This window comes from Cydia pomonella, chromosome 7 (genome assembly GCF_033807575.1).
Source record: "Cydia pomonella isolate Wapato2018A chromosome 7, ilCydPomo1, whole genome shotgun sequence".
Lineage (NCBI taxonomy): Eukaryota > Metazoa > Arthropoda > Insecta > Lepidoptera > Tortricidae > Cydia > Cydia pomonella.
This window is the reverse complement of record NC_084709.1, coordinates 858651-876621: the sequence shown is the minus strand read 5'-3', so window position 1 is coordinate 876621 and position 17971 is coordinate 858651. Positions and strand designations below refer to the sequence as shown.

The 17971-nt window shown below is 36.0% G+C and overlaps 1 protein-coding gene across 1 annotated transcript in view; it reads right to left on the bottom strand.

Annotated features, from left to right (window-relative positions):
• The window catches only part of LOC133519472 (zinc finger protein 239-like), a 147524-nt gene extending 133695 nt beyond the window's left edge, over positions 1-13829 (bottom strand). The window contains exon 1 of the mRNA XM_061853476.1: positions 13755-13829. Coding sequence (XP_061709460.1) covers positions 13755-13829 — 75 coding nt within the window. The remainder of the gene's footprint in view (positions 1-13754) is intronic.
• Positions 13830-17971: the final 4142 nt, after the last annotated feature.

The following is a 17971-nucleotide window of genomic DNA, read 5'->3' as shown; positions in this document are numbered from 1 at the left end:
CTTTACCTAAACCCCTAGTGTAAATTTCTATCGAATAAATTTACACTAGGGGTACTGATCTGTCACCTTAACTTTTGCTCCAAATATTTCAACTGGTCTTTAGCTTACGTGGCAAAAGCCCTGAAGTGGCACTGGCAGCATGGTTCCATTTTTATCGCTTGTCACTATGACCATCACTTTCGCACTTACATACTTGTTAGAACGTGACAGACGATAGAGAGCCGGCCATATTAGCCCTACTGGACACTTTAGGCCATTCTTACTTGCTCACGTCATCTGTCCCAAATACTCGAGAATATTCAATCTTTGAAAGGGTAGGCTCCTTTGACCAACTCGAAAGGACGAGCCGTACGTGCTATGTACAAAAAATATTAAGTAATTTTAAAATTTTAAAAGGGCGATGCAGGTTGCGGGTATAATCATTGTTTTTTTTGGGATGAAGCATGTTGCTCAAAATTCAAATTATTTTTCCCTAAGTAGGCCCCATGGGCTCTTTCACAAGTCAATACAACATTGACAATGACATCATATAGTGACATGACAAAATACATAGGTAGTACATTATAAATACAACAGCCAAAAGAATAAATACATATTTCCATTTCTAGCCACCTGACGAAGACTGCGTTGCGGATATGTTACATATAAACTGGATTATTATTAAGGTTTTATTTTGGTCATTTCTCAATCAGTCAATTTTTTCCCATAAAAATTTAAGTTATAATGCATTATTTGTCCGCATTTTCGTTAATCATATTTTGGTTTGTTCTCAGATACGAGTAACTTTTCAGGATTGCCATAAAACAAACCTAACCTAACGAAATCTATACGAAAATCCTGAAAGTTAACGGTTTCAGAATTATGGCCAAAGAAAATCTGACAATCATTTACATTATGACTTTCAATAATTATATCAAATAAAAGGATCCGATTATATTAATGTACCATAAATATTAATTTGATTTGTTCCCTAGTTGCAATATCAAAACAAGGACAGATTGTAATAATCGAATGCCATTCCTGTTCGGTCTAGTTCTTTATTTAATGAACACTAGCCACTTACTCAAACAGTGTTAAAAACATAATGCTCAATGCAGTAATGGAGGCAAATTTATTCGTCATACTGCTTCGTATGAATAATTAATCTTGAGAATTCTTGTGCATACGCGTTGTTTGTTGTATTCTGATTTGGTGCGATTATTGAGTATTTTAGTTGAATCGAGAATATGTTAAAGTAGGTGTTTTGAACTTTTTGCGAAAGCTTGAGACGCTATTAATATGTAGATATATATAAAGCTTATTTCGGAAATACTACATTAAAAATAAATACCAATGAATTTATATTAAGCATAACTTATAGAATTGAATAACTCATAAAAAAGCTACATGTGTCATATCATTATAATTAAAAAAGTAAAAATAATACCAATTAATACTTTAATGGTAAAACATACTTCGGAAAAAATAATTTAAAATCGACACTAGGAACAAGAAATCTCTGTAATTGACTGAAATTGATACAGCTCTGGTAAATTCAATCTTGCATGGAGTATATTAATTTGGAGAGTTCCGGTAAATATTTCACAACGAACTACCATACTATACTTATACTTGTCGACCGGTTTGGCCTAGTGGGTAATGACCCTGCCTACGAAGCTGATGGTCCCGGGTTCAAATCCTGGTAAGGGCATTATTTATTCATGTGATGAGCATGGATATTTGTTCCTGAGTCATGGGTGTTTTCTATGTATTTAAGTATTTATAAATATTTATATATTATATATATCATTGTCTAAATACCCTCAACACAAGCCTTATTGAGCTTACTGTGGGACTTAGTCAATTTGTGTAATAATGTCCTATAATATTTATTTATTTATATTTACTATAGAAGGCTGACTTGAGCTCAAAAACGAGCCCCCGTGTATTATGTTCTGTGCGCCAACGTCTAATCGTCAGGAGACAAGCAAAACTCACTAACCCACAAGTTCATAGCCATAATGAACCATAGGACTACAAAAATGGGTTAAATAATAATTGTAGGGTTATTGTAGGGGTTTTTTTTTTAATAATTGTAGGTATTGATTCATTTATAAGGGACATGTAACTTACTTTTTACCCGAATATGACATTAGATGTTGAGTTTAGATAATTTATAATTATATAGTAATCGTATTTTATGTATTTATTTTTTATTTCTTAATTTTTATTATTTTATATTTGACATGTTTCCTGTAAGTTAGTTAATATTTTAATAATATGATAATTTTTAATTTGTATTTTAATTTTTATCTTTATGTTTCAAAACTTTGATGAGCCATGTTGCTTGAAAAATAAATGCAATACAAAAATAAAGGTTGATTTTTGTTTAATTATTTTTTTAGTAATTTGTGTTTTGCTTGTCACCTGACGAAATATTAACATGGTGTCATTTATTAAGACGCGTGCCTTGACACGTAATGTCATGTTATTAAAGTTTAGATTTGTCAAATCTGCATGTCATCGTGGATGACACGAACTAAATCTAGAAGTTTGACATATAGAATTTTATTTTAGCCAATTATAACTTTCATTAACCAACCACAACTTTTTTTTAATAGCGGAACATTATGTATTGGCTAGTATTCAAAGCTGCGGGCGGAGTATATAATAAACACCCCTATGATGGAACAGACACCAGTGATGGGATGGTATAGAGAAATCCTGTAAAATAAGAATTTATCTGCAGTTTTTAAACACAGGCAACATTTTACTATTAACAAGAGCCATAGAGCTGCTTAAGTTTGATGTTTATTTTATTTTTATTTTATTTTATTCGGAAAACCAACAGCTTAAGTAAACTAAAACTAGGTTAACATAAATATGTATCAGGGAAGCCAATTACAGGTTTCCACAGACAGGATACAAAGGTAGTCATATTACAGGTTAGCACAAAATGAAAGACGTTACAAACTCCAAAACATGCTATGAGAAAAGAAAGAAGTAATTTGTTTCTTATTTAAATCAATAATTAAAATTAAACCTATGCTAATCTTCTGCAGGCAGGGGAGCAAAGAAGCTAGATGCCATGAGGTTTTTAATTATAGCAGGTTTCATTAGATGTAAATCCAGTTGATCGTTGCTATGACACAGTTCATTCATTGACCTCGGAGCTCGGACAAAGTATGAATTTTGACGATAGTTGGTTTTGGTCGGTGGAAGTGACAAAGGTCGGTAGTGTCTAGAAGAAGCTCTGGGGATACGAAAACTAATATTCATAACCAGTTCCGGGCTATCAACAGATCCGTTTAAGATTTTAGTTAAGTAGACTAAGTCAGTGATTTTTCTTCTCAAATCTAGGGGAAGAAAATGGTGTCTTACGCACCTATCACGATAACACAATTCTGTAGTTTTAGTTTTGAATTGAAGGAATTTTAAAAACTTTCTTTGAATTTGAATTTTGTTTATTTTAAAATTAATGGCGCCATACATAATATTGAAACCATTTGCAGTATCTTTCATTAAATACATTGAAAGCATAAAGAACGAATAGGATATTTAACTTTTAACGCATAAAATATCAAAATACTGCAAATTTTCTCTTAAATGTCCCATGACTGGTGCCGTTAACATGGACGGATTAATGGAGAAGGGATAATATTTGTCAGATAAGGGTCAGTTATATGGACTGTTTTTTAAGTCAAAAATGTTCTGAGAACTTCGTTTATATATTCCGTCGCTGAATTTCCACCCACATAGTGTCACAAGCGCTTTCCCTTTATAAGTAGTTTTGACGACCGGTCTGGCCTCGTGGGTAGTGACCCTGCCTATGAAGCCGATGGTCCCGGGTTCAAATCCTGGTAAGGGCGTTTATTCGTATGATGAGCATGGATATTTGTTCCTGAGTCATGGGTGTTTTCTGTGTATTTAAGTACTTATTTATAAATATTTATACATTATGTATATCTTTGTCTAAGTACCCTCAACACAAGCCTTATTGAGCTTACTGTGGGACTTAGTCAATTTGTGTAATAATGTCCTATAATATTTATTTATTTTTATTATTATTATTTAAGTATACAAGAATTCACTGTATCGACAATTTAAGGGACAAGCGCAGAACAGATAGAAGAATAGCCTCCTATTCACGAATCACCCCCAGTTCTTCGGAATTATTACTTCTTTCCTTGCATGGAATTTATGATGATTTCGCCATTCAAAAGTTTTGACGACCAGTTTGGCCTAGTGGCTAGTGACCCTGCCTACGAAGCCGATGGTCCCAGGTTCAAATCCTGGTAAGGGCATTTATTCGTGTGCATCACACGAATAAATTTAGCTTGGGTATTTGTTCCTGAGTCATGGGTGTTTTCTATGTATTTAAGTATTTATAAATATTTATATTATATATATATCGTTGTCTAAGTACCCTCAACACAAGCCTTATTGAGTTTACTGTGGGACTTAGTCAATTTGTGTACTAATCTCCTATAATATTAAATTATTAATATTATTAAAAAGTGTGCTGGTAAAGCATTGTTCAGTAGTTGCTTTTAGTAAAGGGCAATTTAATGGGCAAGCGGAAATCTTTTCAGAATTTAAACTTCAAAACCTGAACGTCACATTCACGAACGTCAAACATTGTACCAAATTTGAAAACCGAACAAACACAGCTCAACCGTCACTTGATTCCCACAAGAAAAACGCCGACAAGCGACATGTGGCCGCACGTTGCTCATGCATATTCAGCGCTCGCCCTAACGAACGACCGTTACTGATACGAGTATACTGATACTGTTCATTGATACTGTGATTGTGATATTGGCCTTTTTTATTTACAACTGACCAGTAGTTGCAGCTAGTTTCTGGAGAAACGTATAAACCTACATAGACAGCAAACGATAGATTATGATACCTATTAGTTTTTATTATGAATTCGCTAGCACCTATTCGCCTACCTAACTTGTGATGTGTCTGCGTTCTGATATTATTCACAGATTTAGATAATGTGATATTTGTTTCTCTTCTGACTGACCCGTAGTTGACCGTTACCTGACTAATATGCACCTAAAATTAGTAAAAAAAATTAACAATTGCTTCGTCTATTTTATTTCATTCATCAATCATCAATATTGTCATTACATCAAAATAAACAATGGATGGACTACAAAGAAAACAAATAGTGCCAAAAATTGTGAAAACATTATAGAAGTTGATACTGAGTGGTAAAGATAGATAGATAGTCTAGGCTAGAGTATCTATTTAGAACGTAGACTATATAACAATGTCATTAAGAATGACAGAAATTAAGACCACTTAGCTATAGTTACAGTCTAGTACCCCAACAATGGTCGAAAATTTAAAGGGTCATATGTACTGTAAAACGTTGTACAACACATGTGCGAATAGGTAATTCGCAACTCGTGTCAATTTAATTTATCGCCACTCGTTACGAATTTCCTATTTTTCGCACATGTATCGTAAATAACTATTCTATTTCTACTTTCTATTTTTTCGCGATTTCGGGATATGGTTCCATAATAACAGCGACTTTAGAGAGTATAATCGCACCCCGCATTTAAAGCCCCATAGTGGAAGGCACATTGCAACTATATGATAGTGTAAGTACAAGGTAGTACGTCAAACGCTTCAGTAATCGAGGTATGGTATGGTATACGGTATGAAAAGGTTCCACAGCCCATTTTCCTAACAATTAATGCGTTAACCGCCAGTCCGACTACCGGCTGTCAACATAGTAACGTTGCACACGAAACAGTACATACACTCATGTCTAGAATATGAAGGGTTAAATGTTAGCAGAATTTTTTTCTAGCACATTTATGTAGAATATCATTCATGGCCATGGAAAAAAGTAGCTTTTTATAAGATATCATAGCGCAGTATTTTCGTGAGTTATATAAACGGTAGCAAACGACGTTTACATTTTCTTCATCATCTTCCTTGCGTTGTCCTAGCATTTTGCCACGGCTCATGGGAGCCTGGGATCCGTTTGGCAACAATTCAAACATTTGACGTAGGCACTAGTTTTTACGAAAGCGACTGCCATCTGACCTTCCAACCTAGAGGGTAAATTAATAAACTACACCTTATTTGGATTAGTCCGTCACGATAGTCAGTTTCCTCACGATATTTTTCTTCACCGAAAAGCGACTGGTACATAAGTTCCGAAAACTCATTGGTACGAGCCTGGGTTTGAACCCACGACCTCCGGATTGCAAGTCGCACGCTCTTACCGCTAGGCCACTAGCGCTTCCCTTATTTTCGATACGACTATAGTTTAGCACATATATACTAACAAAGAAAGGTACCCAACTGTCCGGTTCCGATTTGATTTATATTTATATATGTTATTACTACTCTAGTCTAAAATAACGGACACGTATTTTTTTTAGCTGCCCAAACTCAACCTATTGAGAGAAATAGTCCTCCAAAGTATTAAAAAATTACTAAATCTTCTAACTCCTAGCATCACTTTGTAGATGCTCAAGCAACTTGCTAGTTAATGGCTAGTTTGAGTACGAGTATATGTTTGAGAGCAGGAAAAAATAATGAATACGTGTTTTGTTATATCTGCTTAAACTCAAGTTTTCCTAAAAAACACCTGTCTTTATGTGTATCTTTAGCGATAAGATATTATAAAACTTCGAATGTTTTTTCTAGGAAAAAATGAGTTTCAGCCGATATAACAAAACACGTGCTCATTATTTTTTCCTGCTTTCAAACATATACTGAAACCAGACATTAACTAGCAAGTTGCTTGAGTATCACTTTCTATAGGAGTTAGAAGATTTAATATTTTTTTTTACTTTGGAGGACAATTTCTCCCAATAGGTTGAGTTTGGGCAGCTAAAAAAAATACGTGTCCGTTATTTTAGACTACTCTATAACATAATATATGTAAATATAAATCAAATCGGAACCGGACAGTTGGGTACCTTTTCTTGTAAGTCTATTAGTTTAGGTTTGGAAGTCGACGGTAAGGTGGGTTGTAGTTGTACTACTCCACATACCAAAAGGTTTCTTGGGAATTATATGCATAATATAAGTTATTCTTCGGTCAAGAAAATACCGTGAGAAAACCAGCATACTCGTTTATCTGGAAAAAAAATCAAAGGTCATATTAATCTTGCTAAAAAGTGATCCGCAATTTTTTGTCTGTCTGCTTCTGCTGAAAACAGTCGATTTTGGGACGAAGGCCTGTCTTCATCAACCATTATAGATGGCATTGTAGATAGTATACTGTCTATAACTACGTTGTGCTATAATTGCGACTACTGGTTCCACCCGCTCGGCGGCATGTCAGTCTGTCAGCCAGTAACGCCTAAACTGTTTCCATACTAAGTTGCTTTATGTGTTTCAATCTAAATGAAAACTAGCCAGTTTATACTGCCATCTGATTGGAGCATTGAAGCCCGGATATTACACAAATTAACAGGACATAAACTGTAATTCCAAGTAGATTGTACTATCTATATTATATACAAGTAGTCTTGTCTTGAACCTATCAGTAGGTGTAAATTAGCAAGAATAGTATTCACTATTTCCAATGAGTTTTTCGGAACTTATGTACGAAATATCATTTGATATTTACCAGTCGCTTTTCGGTGAAGGAAAACATCGTGAGGAAACCGGACTAATCCCAACAAGGCCTAGTTTACCCTCTGGGTTGGAAGGTCAGATGGCAGTCGCTTTCGTAAAAACTAGTGCCTACGCCAAATCTTGGGATTAGTTGTCAAGCGGACCCCAGGCTCCCATGAGCCGAGGCAAAATGCCGGGACAGCGCGAGGAAGAAGAAGAGTATTCACTATTTGTGTCTTCAGTTTGTTGAATTATATCGACATTAGATACCAGTTGTAATTACCTTCTAAGTTTATTGCTAGCCAAAGGTTGCCTGGAAGAGATTACTTTGTCTTTTGTTTTTTTGGCTTTTGCGTCTGCAGTCTGGGACCATGTCTCGTGCTGTGCCTTAACAATATTTTCTAAAAAAGTTAGTAATATTTTTACATACCTTTAGCACCTTGTACCGGACTAATGGCCGTCGGGCCAATATAGCAAGTATGCAGAAATTAAAAATACATACTAACACTATATTATCCCATACATTTATTCATGAGAAAATAACTAAGTTCTGGCGGGTCTGGGGTCTTGGACTATGAAAGGTATAGAAATAGTTAGAGGCCCGAGGAACGACTTAGAGTAGTTTTATTAACCATCATCATTCCACGCAAACGAAGTCGCGGGCATAAACTATTATGTCATAAACTAATAACAAAATTACCTGAAACTCTTTTCCATATTTACCGTGACGATATTTACCTAGCGGCAATTAGTTTTTTATCACCTCGGTAATTACAGGCGGAACGGCCGCTAATGACTACCTGCGACATATTACCGAGCCTCTAATACACTGGAAACAATGTTATAATTAGCTTACCTATATAAATAAAACGATCTATAAAATACTTACGGTTGTAGGAGGAATTAGTTTAAAAATAAACAAAGAAATAACCAAATATACGCAGTGAACCTAAATAAAGGTGAAAAAAAATTTAACGATTTTTTTTTACTGCATTTATTTTATTTATTTTGGACGGCCGGTCTGGCCTCGTGGGTAATGACCCTGCCTATGAAGCCGATGGTCCCGGGTTCAAATCCTGGTAAGGGCATTTATTCGTGTGATGAGCATGGATATTTGTTCCTGAGTCATGGGTGTTTTCTATGTATTTAAGTATTTATATATTATATATAACGTTGTCTAAGTACCCTCGACACAAGCCATATTGAGCTTACTGTGGGACTTAGTCAATTTGTGTAATAATGTCCTATAATATTTATTTATTTATCATAAACACGTAGTCAGTCTAGGTACGTCTACGGTGTTTCATTAAATTGCGCTTAAAACCAAACATGAGAAACTTGATAACGGTTTAATGAAAACTCGGATTACGGAAATACTATCTTATACCTTTAAAGATCAATTCGGGGACCTCGGAAACGGCTCTAACGATTTCGATGATATTGGCTATATGGGGGTTTTGCGGGGGCAAAAATCGATCTAGTTAGGCCTTATCTCGCGCTGAAAACGAGCAGTTTTGAGTTGTTAAATGTTTTCTGGGCAATCTCGGTCTCCCAGATATTAGGTACATGACGAATTGACGAGTGATATCCCATCCTGATATGTCCCTGGGCTTCACACTGTCTCCATACCAAATATCATTTAAATCGGTTCAGTGATTTAAACGTGACAAGGTAACTAACAGACACAGAGTTTGAGAGAAAAGCGGTGGTGCCCTAGCGGTAAGAGCGTGCGACTTGCAAAACAAGTCGCGGGTTCAAAGTTCAAGCCCCGGCTCGTACCAATGAGTTTTTCGGAACTTATGTACGAAATATCATTTGACATTTACCAGTCGCTTTTCGGTGAAGGAAAACATCGTGAGGAAACCGGACTAATCCCAACAAGGCCTAGTTTACCCTCTGGGTTGGAAGGTCAGATGGCAGTCGCCTTCGTAAAAACTCGTGCCTACGCCAATTCTTGGGATTAGTTGTCAAGCGGACCCCAGGTTCCCATGAGCCGTGGCAAAATGCCGGGACAACAAGGAAGAAGAAGAACAGAACTACGGAAAAACACTGAGCGAAATCTTTTACAATTTCGGTTTTCAAGTAATATTTATCAGTATTCTAAACGGCTAATTTCGCTTATTTTTGCCTACAAAAGCAGCAAAAGGTACTCAATATTTAAACAGTTTTTTAGATTTTTACGTTTAGTGTGAAAAATGTATTTATTCATATATTTTTTACTGTTTATCATGCTCTGGATGAGTATTTAATTATTTTATAAGTACCTATTTGTTTCCTCCGTGCAATCTTGCACTTATATTAATCTTGTGCTAAAATCTAATTTGTTGTTTGAGGTGTGTAATACAGTGTTATAATACAGTATTGTATAAAAACCTCACGTTTAATAATATACTTACGTAAAGTAGTAATATACTACAAAATGCGTAAAATGCTGGAACACACGCACACATAATTGCCGGAAGGAAGCCCCCCATACATTAGCATGGCGACGGGAAAGGCTTTGTGGACGATGGATAAGATAACAGCTTTATTATATTACGGGGAATTTCACCGAGAATACGTTTTAGTTCAAAATAAAATGAATGCAACATAAAATGAATATTATATATAGGTTTGTTATGGTAACTAAAGCCCTCCCTCCCCTTACTAGATGGTGTGCTCAAGTCACTGCACCTATTCAATTAAAACTGAACGAAGCTATGCGCTTGGCGACGAATAGAAGCCTACGGAGGAACCTGGTCTTCAACAGGATCCTTAGCATTGTGTGACCGACTGAAGAAGAAGAATGGTAACTGAAGACTGAAAGTTACCATAATAATACCTAGTAGGTACATTTTAATATTTAAAATTTCTTTTTAGGTTTCCGTACCTCACAAGGAAAAAAACAGAACCCCTATAGGATCACTATGTTGTCCGTCCGTCCGTCCGTCTGTCAAGAGTCAAGACGCCGATCTCAGGAACGCCACACCTCCACAGGTCTCAAGTTGAAATTAAAACTATACACTCAGGTCTACAGATACGGCCGTTTATGCTGTTAAAAAAAGGTTATGCAGCGATACAGTAGCAGGAACCGGCTGATGTCACTGTCAATCTCCTTGGTACAGATTGAACGCTGTACTTAGTTGTAGCCACGAGAGTAATGTGGCAATAACAGCGTTATATCGCAGGGCTGCAGCAGTAACGGTGCGACAGCCACGCTTTTACTGTTACCATCAGAATTTAACCTTTTAGGGAAGATAAATGTGGCTTTCCATCAGAGAAAGGTCTTTATGCATCACTTGCTTCTATGATGAAAAGCCACAAATAGATAGGCACAAGAAAAAAAGGGTTATAATTTATAATAAATGCGGTTTTCCTGTAGGTCTAGTTGTCTGACAAACTCAATGAGTGTGCTAAATTAATGTTTTACTTTCTCAAACTTGAACAAATGCTGTCAATAATGATTACGCGTCGTCTATAAATAATGCAACGCCATGCGTGAAGAAATCCTGGAGGCTTATTCAGTATCAATGATTGATAATCAATGTAATACCAACTCATTGATTATAATTAATGGTAGCTGCTTCAGGAGACTAGCCAAAATGCCAATCGTTCGTCAGCTCAACGTGTTTTTCTTATTGTAAGTAGAGTTTCTTTTCGGTGAAATTAAATTTAGAAAAGTGACCTAATTCCAGCTCCAGCAAGCTTCTGTTAATTGCTTGGGGTGGTTAAAACCCTTTAGTGCAAACGGACTAAACGGAGCCATATTGGGAAGTTATAATATTCAAATCTATTGACTGCTTCAAATGTAAACAAAAAAAGATATGATATGATGTAAATGGTTAAAAGGTGAAATAGCAGTCATTTTGGAAAGTGTCAAGTGTCAAGAGTGCATTTTTAAACTTCGAAGTACAAACGTAAGATGAACGTTTGTGCGACAGATCGCGAAAAACTGTTGATCGACAGAATGGTTTTACACGATGAAATTATAAAATTGAATTTAATAAACATTTGTTTTAAATAGCCTATTTTGTGTCCCACTGCTGGGCAAAGGCCTCCCCTTTCTTCCCTCATCACGGTTCAGAGCATGTTCCCGCCAGTCGCTGCAAAAAGTGTCGAGGTCATCCCGCCATCTCTTTTTTGGTCTGCCTCTGCCCCTTTATTTTATTTAATAAATAATAAATAAAATAAACTAGTATGATGTAAGACAGTTTCAATTCGATGTATTGAACTTTTTGGTGAAGAATCAGACTGCACGCAATCAATTCGTTATCAATATCATTTTAATACTTGAAAGGTATATATGAGAATAAAGCCGCCAGTTTTTTGTGCGTGAGTTTGCGTACGGCACGCACCGTCGGGGACAGCAAAAAAAAACTAAACAACTAGAACAATGTTCCAGCCGCGCCGCCGGGAAAGAAATGTTGGCAAAAACGGCTTAGACGGGCTTTCATTGTTAACAGAGCTACTGGGCAAGATCTATATCAATGTTTCAATGTTTTCTTCTAGTTAAGTACATATATAATCTATGCAAATTGTCTAAACAAGAGTCTCTCACTTTCTTAGCTATGATTCCACGAGTGCCAGCGTCGGGAAAGAAATGCTTGCAAAAACGGACTTAGACGGGCTTTTGCTGCTAATAGATCTACTGGGTTTGATCTAGGTCTACCTTTGTTTCAGTGTTTTATTCTAGTTTATTAGACATAACATATGCTGGTTGTCTAAACAAGATTTTTTCACTTTCTTTACCTTGCTGTTCTTTACGATGATTGCAGCGGCGGGAAAAAAATGTTTGCAAAAACGGCTTAGATAGGCTTTGGTTGTTAACAGAGCTACTGGCTAGATCTGTATCAACGTTTCAATGTTTTCTTCTAGGTTATTAATCTATGCAAATTATCTGAACAAGAAATTATCACTTTCTTTGCCATGCTTTATGTTACGTATTGAGACTATTGAGAGTATGAGAATGGTAGAGGAAAATTCAAGGAGCAAACGGTAACGGCACCACTTTTCTCCGAGCAACATTGGGTTTCTTAAACAAGAATCAAAAGTCAAACTGCGGTCTAATAATTTTGCATACATTATTTTGCATATTATCGGGGTTTCCAGGTAAGTAACTAATCTGTTATAGAGTGTGTTAAAGTCTGTCAAATTTCTATTAGGCATAAATGCTCTGAGGAAAATATACTAAAATCTTACACCCACCCTATACGATATATAATACTGCCTAGTTGTCTTTTCTGTAGTTGATAAACTTAATAACACTGAAAAAATAATTCGCCGACAGTGAACTTAAGTAATAAAGAAATTAATTTTGATCAATATCCTGAATCCAATTTAGTTGTTACAAACCGACCTGTTGGCCGCCCGGAGCGCATAGTTCGCAAGTCTCAATTGTGTAAGTGGTAAAAATATTTTGTTACTGTTTACGCAAACATTTCTTTAAAGGCATCGAGCTGACGCAGACATTAAAAAAATACTAACTATAAATCATACTCCCGTTGGAATTCGCCTGACTAAACTCATCAGACAAAATATACCAGACTCCCCAAATATCACTATTTTCAAAAACAACAGTCCAACCAAAACCTTCCAAAAACACCATCATAATTTCAACTATGAATCGGAGGGTAACGTTTTGTGGGCAGTAAAAACAGTCCTATAATACGGTGTGCCGTGTTATTCTGTAGAGAACTGCGCAAATAGTGGAGCGAGGCTGCCTACCCACCTGGGCAAAGAGGGGGAGTCGGAGGAGATTTGAGAATGCCTAATTGGAGGTGATATCAGTGAGGTTTCAGACCAGAGTCAAGTAAATGAAGGAGCCCCATGCCGCCGTAAGAATTGTCAATGTTGTAGGTAGATGACATCCCATTTACCTAAGCTTTGGACTAGGACGGACACATCTGTCGTATGCCAAACGACTTGTAGGCCAGGAAAAGTTGCTCGGATTTTACGTTTAGAAGTCATAAAATCAGTAGGTACGTAAAGCTACAATGGAAAAATAGTAAAAATAAACACAAGGGTGGTCTAGGCATCTGCTGCGTATACAAAGGATGCTGGTTCGTTTCATATCAGTTGAATATCAGAATGATATTTGTGAATGTGATATTTGTCAGCCGCAGCTGCGAATCATACCCTAGCTATAGCTGGGTGTGATTCGGGTGGCGAGTATAAGGCACTTTTCACCCTTTCCGACTTACGTTTGATACTTTAGTTTTCTGTCGCTCCTTCTTCCTCGTTTCCACATGACTGAAGATCACGACCATTGACCTCATGGTTATGCACTAAGGCTTCCCATTCTGCACGATTTTCCGCCGTCCTTATAATAGGCGTCTGTGTAAATCCCTGGCAGGCCTTATTTAACTATATCTGTCGCTTCAGTGGCGTATATCTTTGTCAGTCGCAGCCAGGTATGATTTGGGCTGCTTCAATCGAAGACGGGTTAACCTGTCGCCGGTTTAAGATTCTTATTTACGAGAATGTAATAAAAATACTTTAGCTCTTTTCAACTTCATCTAATTATCATCTTTGCCAGTTGGGACGTGGTGTTTCATGATATTTCTTACGTTTGCTTTAGCCGACGACAATGTTCCAGTTCATATCTGATTATCCATAGGCGGTCAGAGTATTATTGAGGTCCAGGTATTATTTGTCGCATCAGGACTGTATAATCTTTGACAGTCGCAGCCGACTATGATTCGGGCGCTTCATGCGATTACGCGGCACCTGTCGCCTTTCCCACCGCATTCATAATGCACGGCGGATTGCCGGATCGCACTAATTGTATTCACGAACACACCGGATTTATATTTATAAAGCTGAAGGATTTAAAGCTGAAAATTAATTGTTTTGCCACTTCCGAGTTTGGGTCTGTAGATTATTTTAAAATAGTTGACGCCTTAAAAATCTTCAGGAAAACGGACATATTTCCTGAGGCAAAATAAACTAATTAACGATTTGGACACATTTTATTTTACTAATGCATAATATGTATATGCTACTGTAGAAACCCGTTTTTAATGAAAACTCGTTTTTCCTAGTTATCAAAACTAGTTTTTCTAATCGTCTTGTTGAAAAATATTTTTATTGTTAATTTTCAATTAAAACTGGTTTTCGAAAACTATCTTGACGAAGTTTAATTTTCTCTAAGTATTCAAAATCAATTTTAGTTAAACTGCACCAAAGAAGGAGATACCCTAACCTTGGTTTTCAGTTTTTCTTTTACCATTTTATCGACATGATTGATTTATACATATATGCCAAATTGCAGCTTTCTAGCACTATAGATAATGGAGAAAAAAACCTCGTACAGACAGGCAGATATGCATGGATAGGCAGACGGGCACTGCGTAACAACCAGGGTTCTTAGTTAACTACAGAACCCTAAAAAAATTGCCTGGGCTGGGCCTAATTGTAAGCGATTGGTTTATTCCTTCCGCAGCACGCCGCAACATCAAAGGATAGCCATAGGCAGCAAACATTGTTAAATAAATAACTACTGTATCCATTGACACGTGAAGCCAAGTATCGGTATGCACATGATATGCAAAGCCGCGAGGAACTGTGTTTCTCCAGTGATATATAGCCTGTTCGAGTGGAACGTTTGATTGACAGAATGTAATTGCATATCCTTAAACGCACATAATGTGTATGTCCTTGACAAATCGGAAAATACGCCAGATCATGAAATTTCTAGGTAGGAATATCAAGAAAAGCCATTACGGCCAGCGACCACCCGCCATATCGTTCAAAACTAATCCTTTGTTGGTTTGTCTAATGACCTTAAGACATATCGAATAAGTAGGATTTTCAGTATTAGAAATAAAAAAGAATTCATAATAAGTAGTTGAAATTTTAAATTTATTAAGTGAAATAAAAATAAAAAAACTAAATTATGTATTTTGTTTGAATATAACCTTTCTACAAAACTATTTAACGACGTTTATGTTCATATTGTTCAGTTTTTATTTCATGTTGGTACTTTACTTTAATTTCATTATGTTGCGTACAAGATATTTTTGTGACGGCAACATCTTTCATAACAGTGTCGTGAACGCTATTTTACGATGTGCCTCGTATATAACTAGGAGCATTGACGAATACATTGCTCTATAAATACAATAGACGTATCACCAAATTGACGTTTCGTAATATGCCCAGGAATTACATGATTTGGCAGATTTTAAGATTGGCCGGCGACATGTAAAAATCGAGGCCGGGGCGTAAAGGCGTTGCTGATTATGATAATTTTAAGTATTGGCAACATTGATGCCATCACCCGTTAGAACAATATAAAATGTAAAGGCTATTCGACACGCACGACCTATTTACATATAATGTTTGTACCGAATATATGACCCAATGAGAACTCAGGACCGATGAGGATACAGGATACAGGTCCTGATTATCATGTCATCATGTCCGTCCTACCTACCTATATCTTCCTCTAAAGAATGATGAAAATTATGTAGCTTCATCTTTATCTATACGTAATATGATAGTTTAGCTACTAGTATTAGGATATCTAACTATTTAATAAAGATGTTTTATAGATACTTAAGAGGGAATAATAGCTTTTTGAATCTAGCGAAATAACGATATTTTTTCTATGAAATTCCATTTCGGGAGGAAACGGTTCCACTAACTAAATCTTAACAAATCACTTTGATTTTGATGTCGATCGCTTCAGCATAACGTATTCTAGGTTTATAGGTTTCGCTTTTTTGGAAAAAAAAACATTTTTTATTTGTTTTGCAAATGTTGCAAAAAAGGAAAACCTAAAAGCGTATAACCTAAAAAAAGAAATGAACGATCACTTCCCTTTTAAACCTAGAAAATCTAATAGTAGTACCGGAATTATAGCTGGAACTGTTTTAACAAACTTAAAACTTAGTTTAAAAAGTTTTTAACTTCGACGCCATTATTCTAATACCTTATTAGGATTTTCTTCGCGCTTCAACCTATTATCATAATTATTTATATTAACATACATTATCGTGTAATGTCACGTTATTGTCGTCACGGCTCACGGCGTATGACGATATTTAAAACATAATGACGTCACTGCACCCTCAGTTAACAGGATGTTCGGTCGGTGACCAATCGGAGGGCGATCTACCAGTAGGTCAGGGCCCAGGGGTAGAAGTTGTGGGAGTTTTGGTTGTGGTTCGTTTAGGTACACTTAGGTGAAATTACTTGCAATCAATTTGTCAGCAGTAGGCGCGAAAAAAAATGTTATCGTTCACAGCATAGGTATGACGATGGTTAAAATATAATTACTTCACTGCACCCCCAGTTAACAGGATGTTCGGTCGGTGACCAATCAGAGATACCAATGGGTACACTTAGGTGAAATAACTTGCAATCAATTTGTCAGCAGTATGCGCGAAAAAAAATCTTAAATGTTGTAACATTATCGTGTATCATCGCGTTATCATCGTGACAGCATAGGTATGCCATGGTTAAAACATAACGTCATTGCACCCCCAGTTAAGAGGATGTTCAGTCGGTGACCAATTGGATGTACCAAAGCATGGATATTTGTTCCTGAGTCATGGGTGTTGTCTATGTATTTAAGTATTCATAAATATTTATATTATTATATTATAAATCGTGTTGTCTAAGTACCCTCAACTCAAGCCTTATTGAACTTACTGTGGGACTTAGTCAATTTGTGTAATAATGTCCTATAACATTTATTTATTTATTTATTTAAACCAATGGGTCTCGGAGTGGACGTGTACGTAAGAGGTGAAATCAATTCCAATCAATTTTAATTATTAGCACTTGGTCTTTGTCGACTGCGCAAAACTTAACTGTATTTTTTAAATGGAATTTTCAAAAAATACATTAACCAAAATAATGTCCTCCGTTTCGTTAATTTTGGTTATCAATTTATTGAAGTTAAAGTAAGATGGACTAGGACGAAAAAATATTTGAAAGTTGCGTTTTCAATTATTTAATACGTGAGAATAAAAAGGCGAACTTGATTTTATAATTTTTATGTATAAAACATGCGGCTATGTAAGACTACTTTCAACTCTAATTGTTATAAATATAGGCAAATTCGTTTATTTTGAGTGAAGGCAATGCGGGAGTTTACAAACAACACTTTCAGAAATATTTAGATTATCAAAAAATAAATAATACGCAAATAAATGTTTTTAAGTATCCTATATACTACCACGGTACTCCTTAACACTATATTTAAAGAGAGGTAACGTAGAAAATATATTATTAACGCGTGGTGAAATGTAAGGTATTTTCGCGGGAAACATTAGATTTACCACCAAATAAAGACCGCCATTACAAGGATTTTTATTAAAAACTGTAATCATTTCGCTCGGCTGCCGTGTTCTTTGTATATAGCAAATAAGCGGTATGTCTGACAGTATAATTATGTCGCTGCATGTATGTC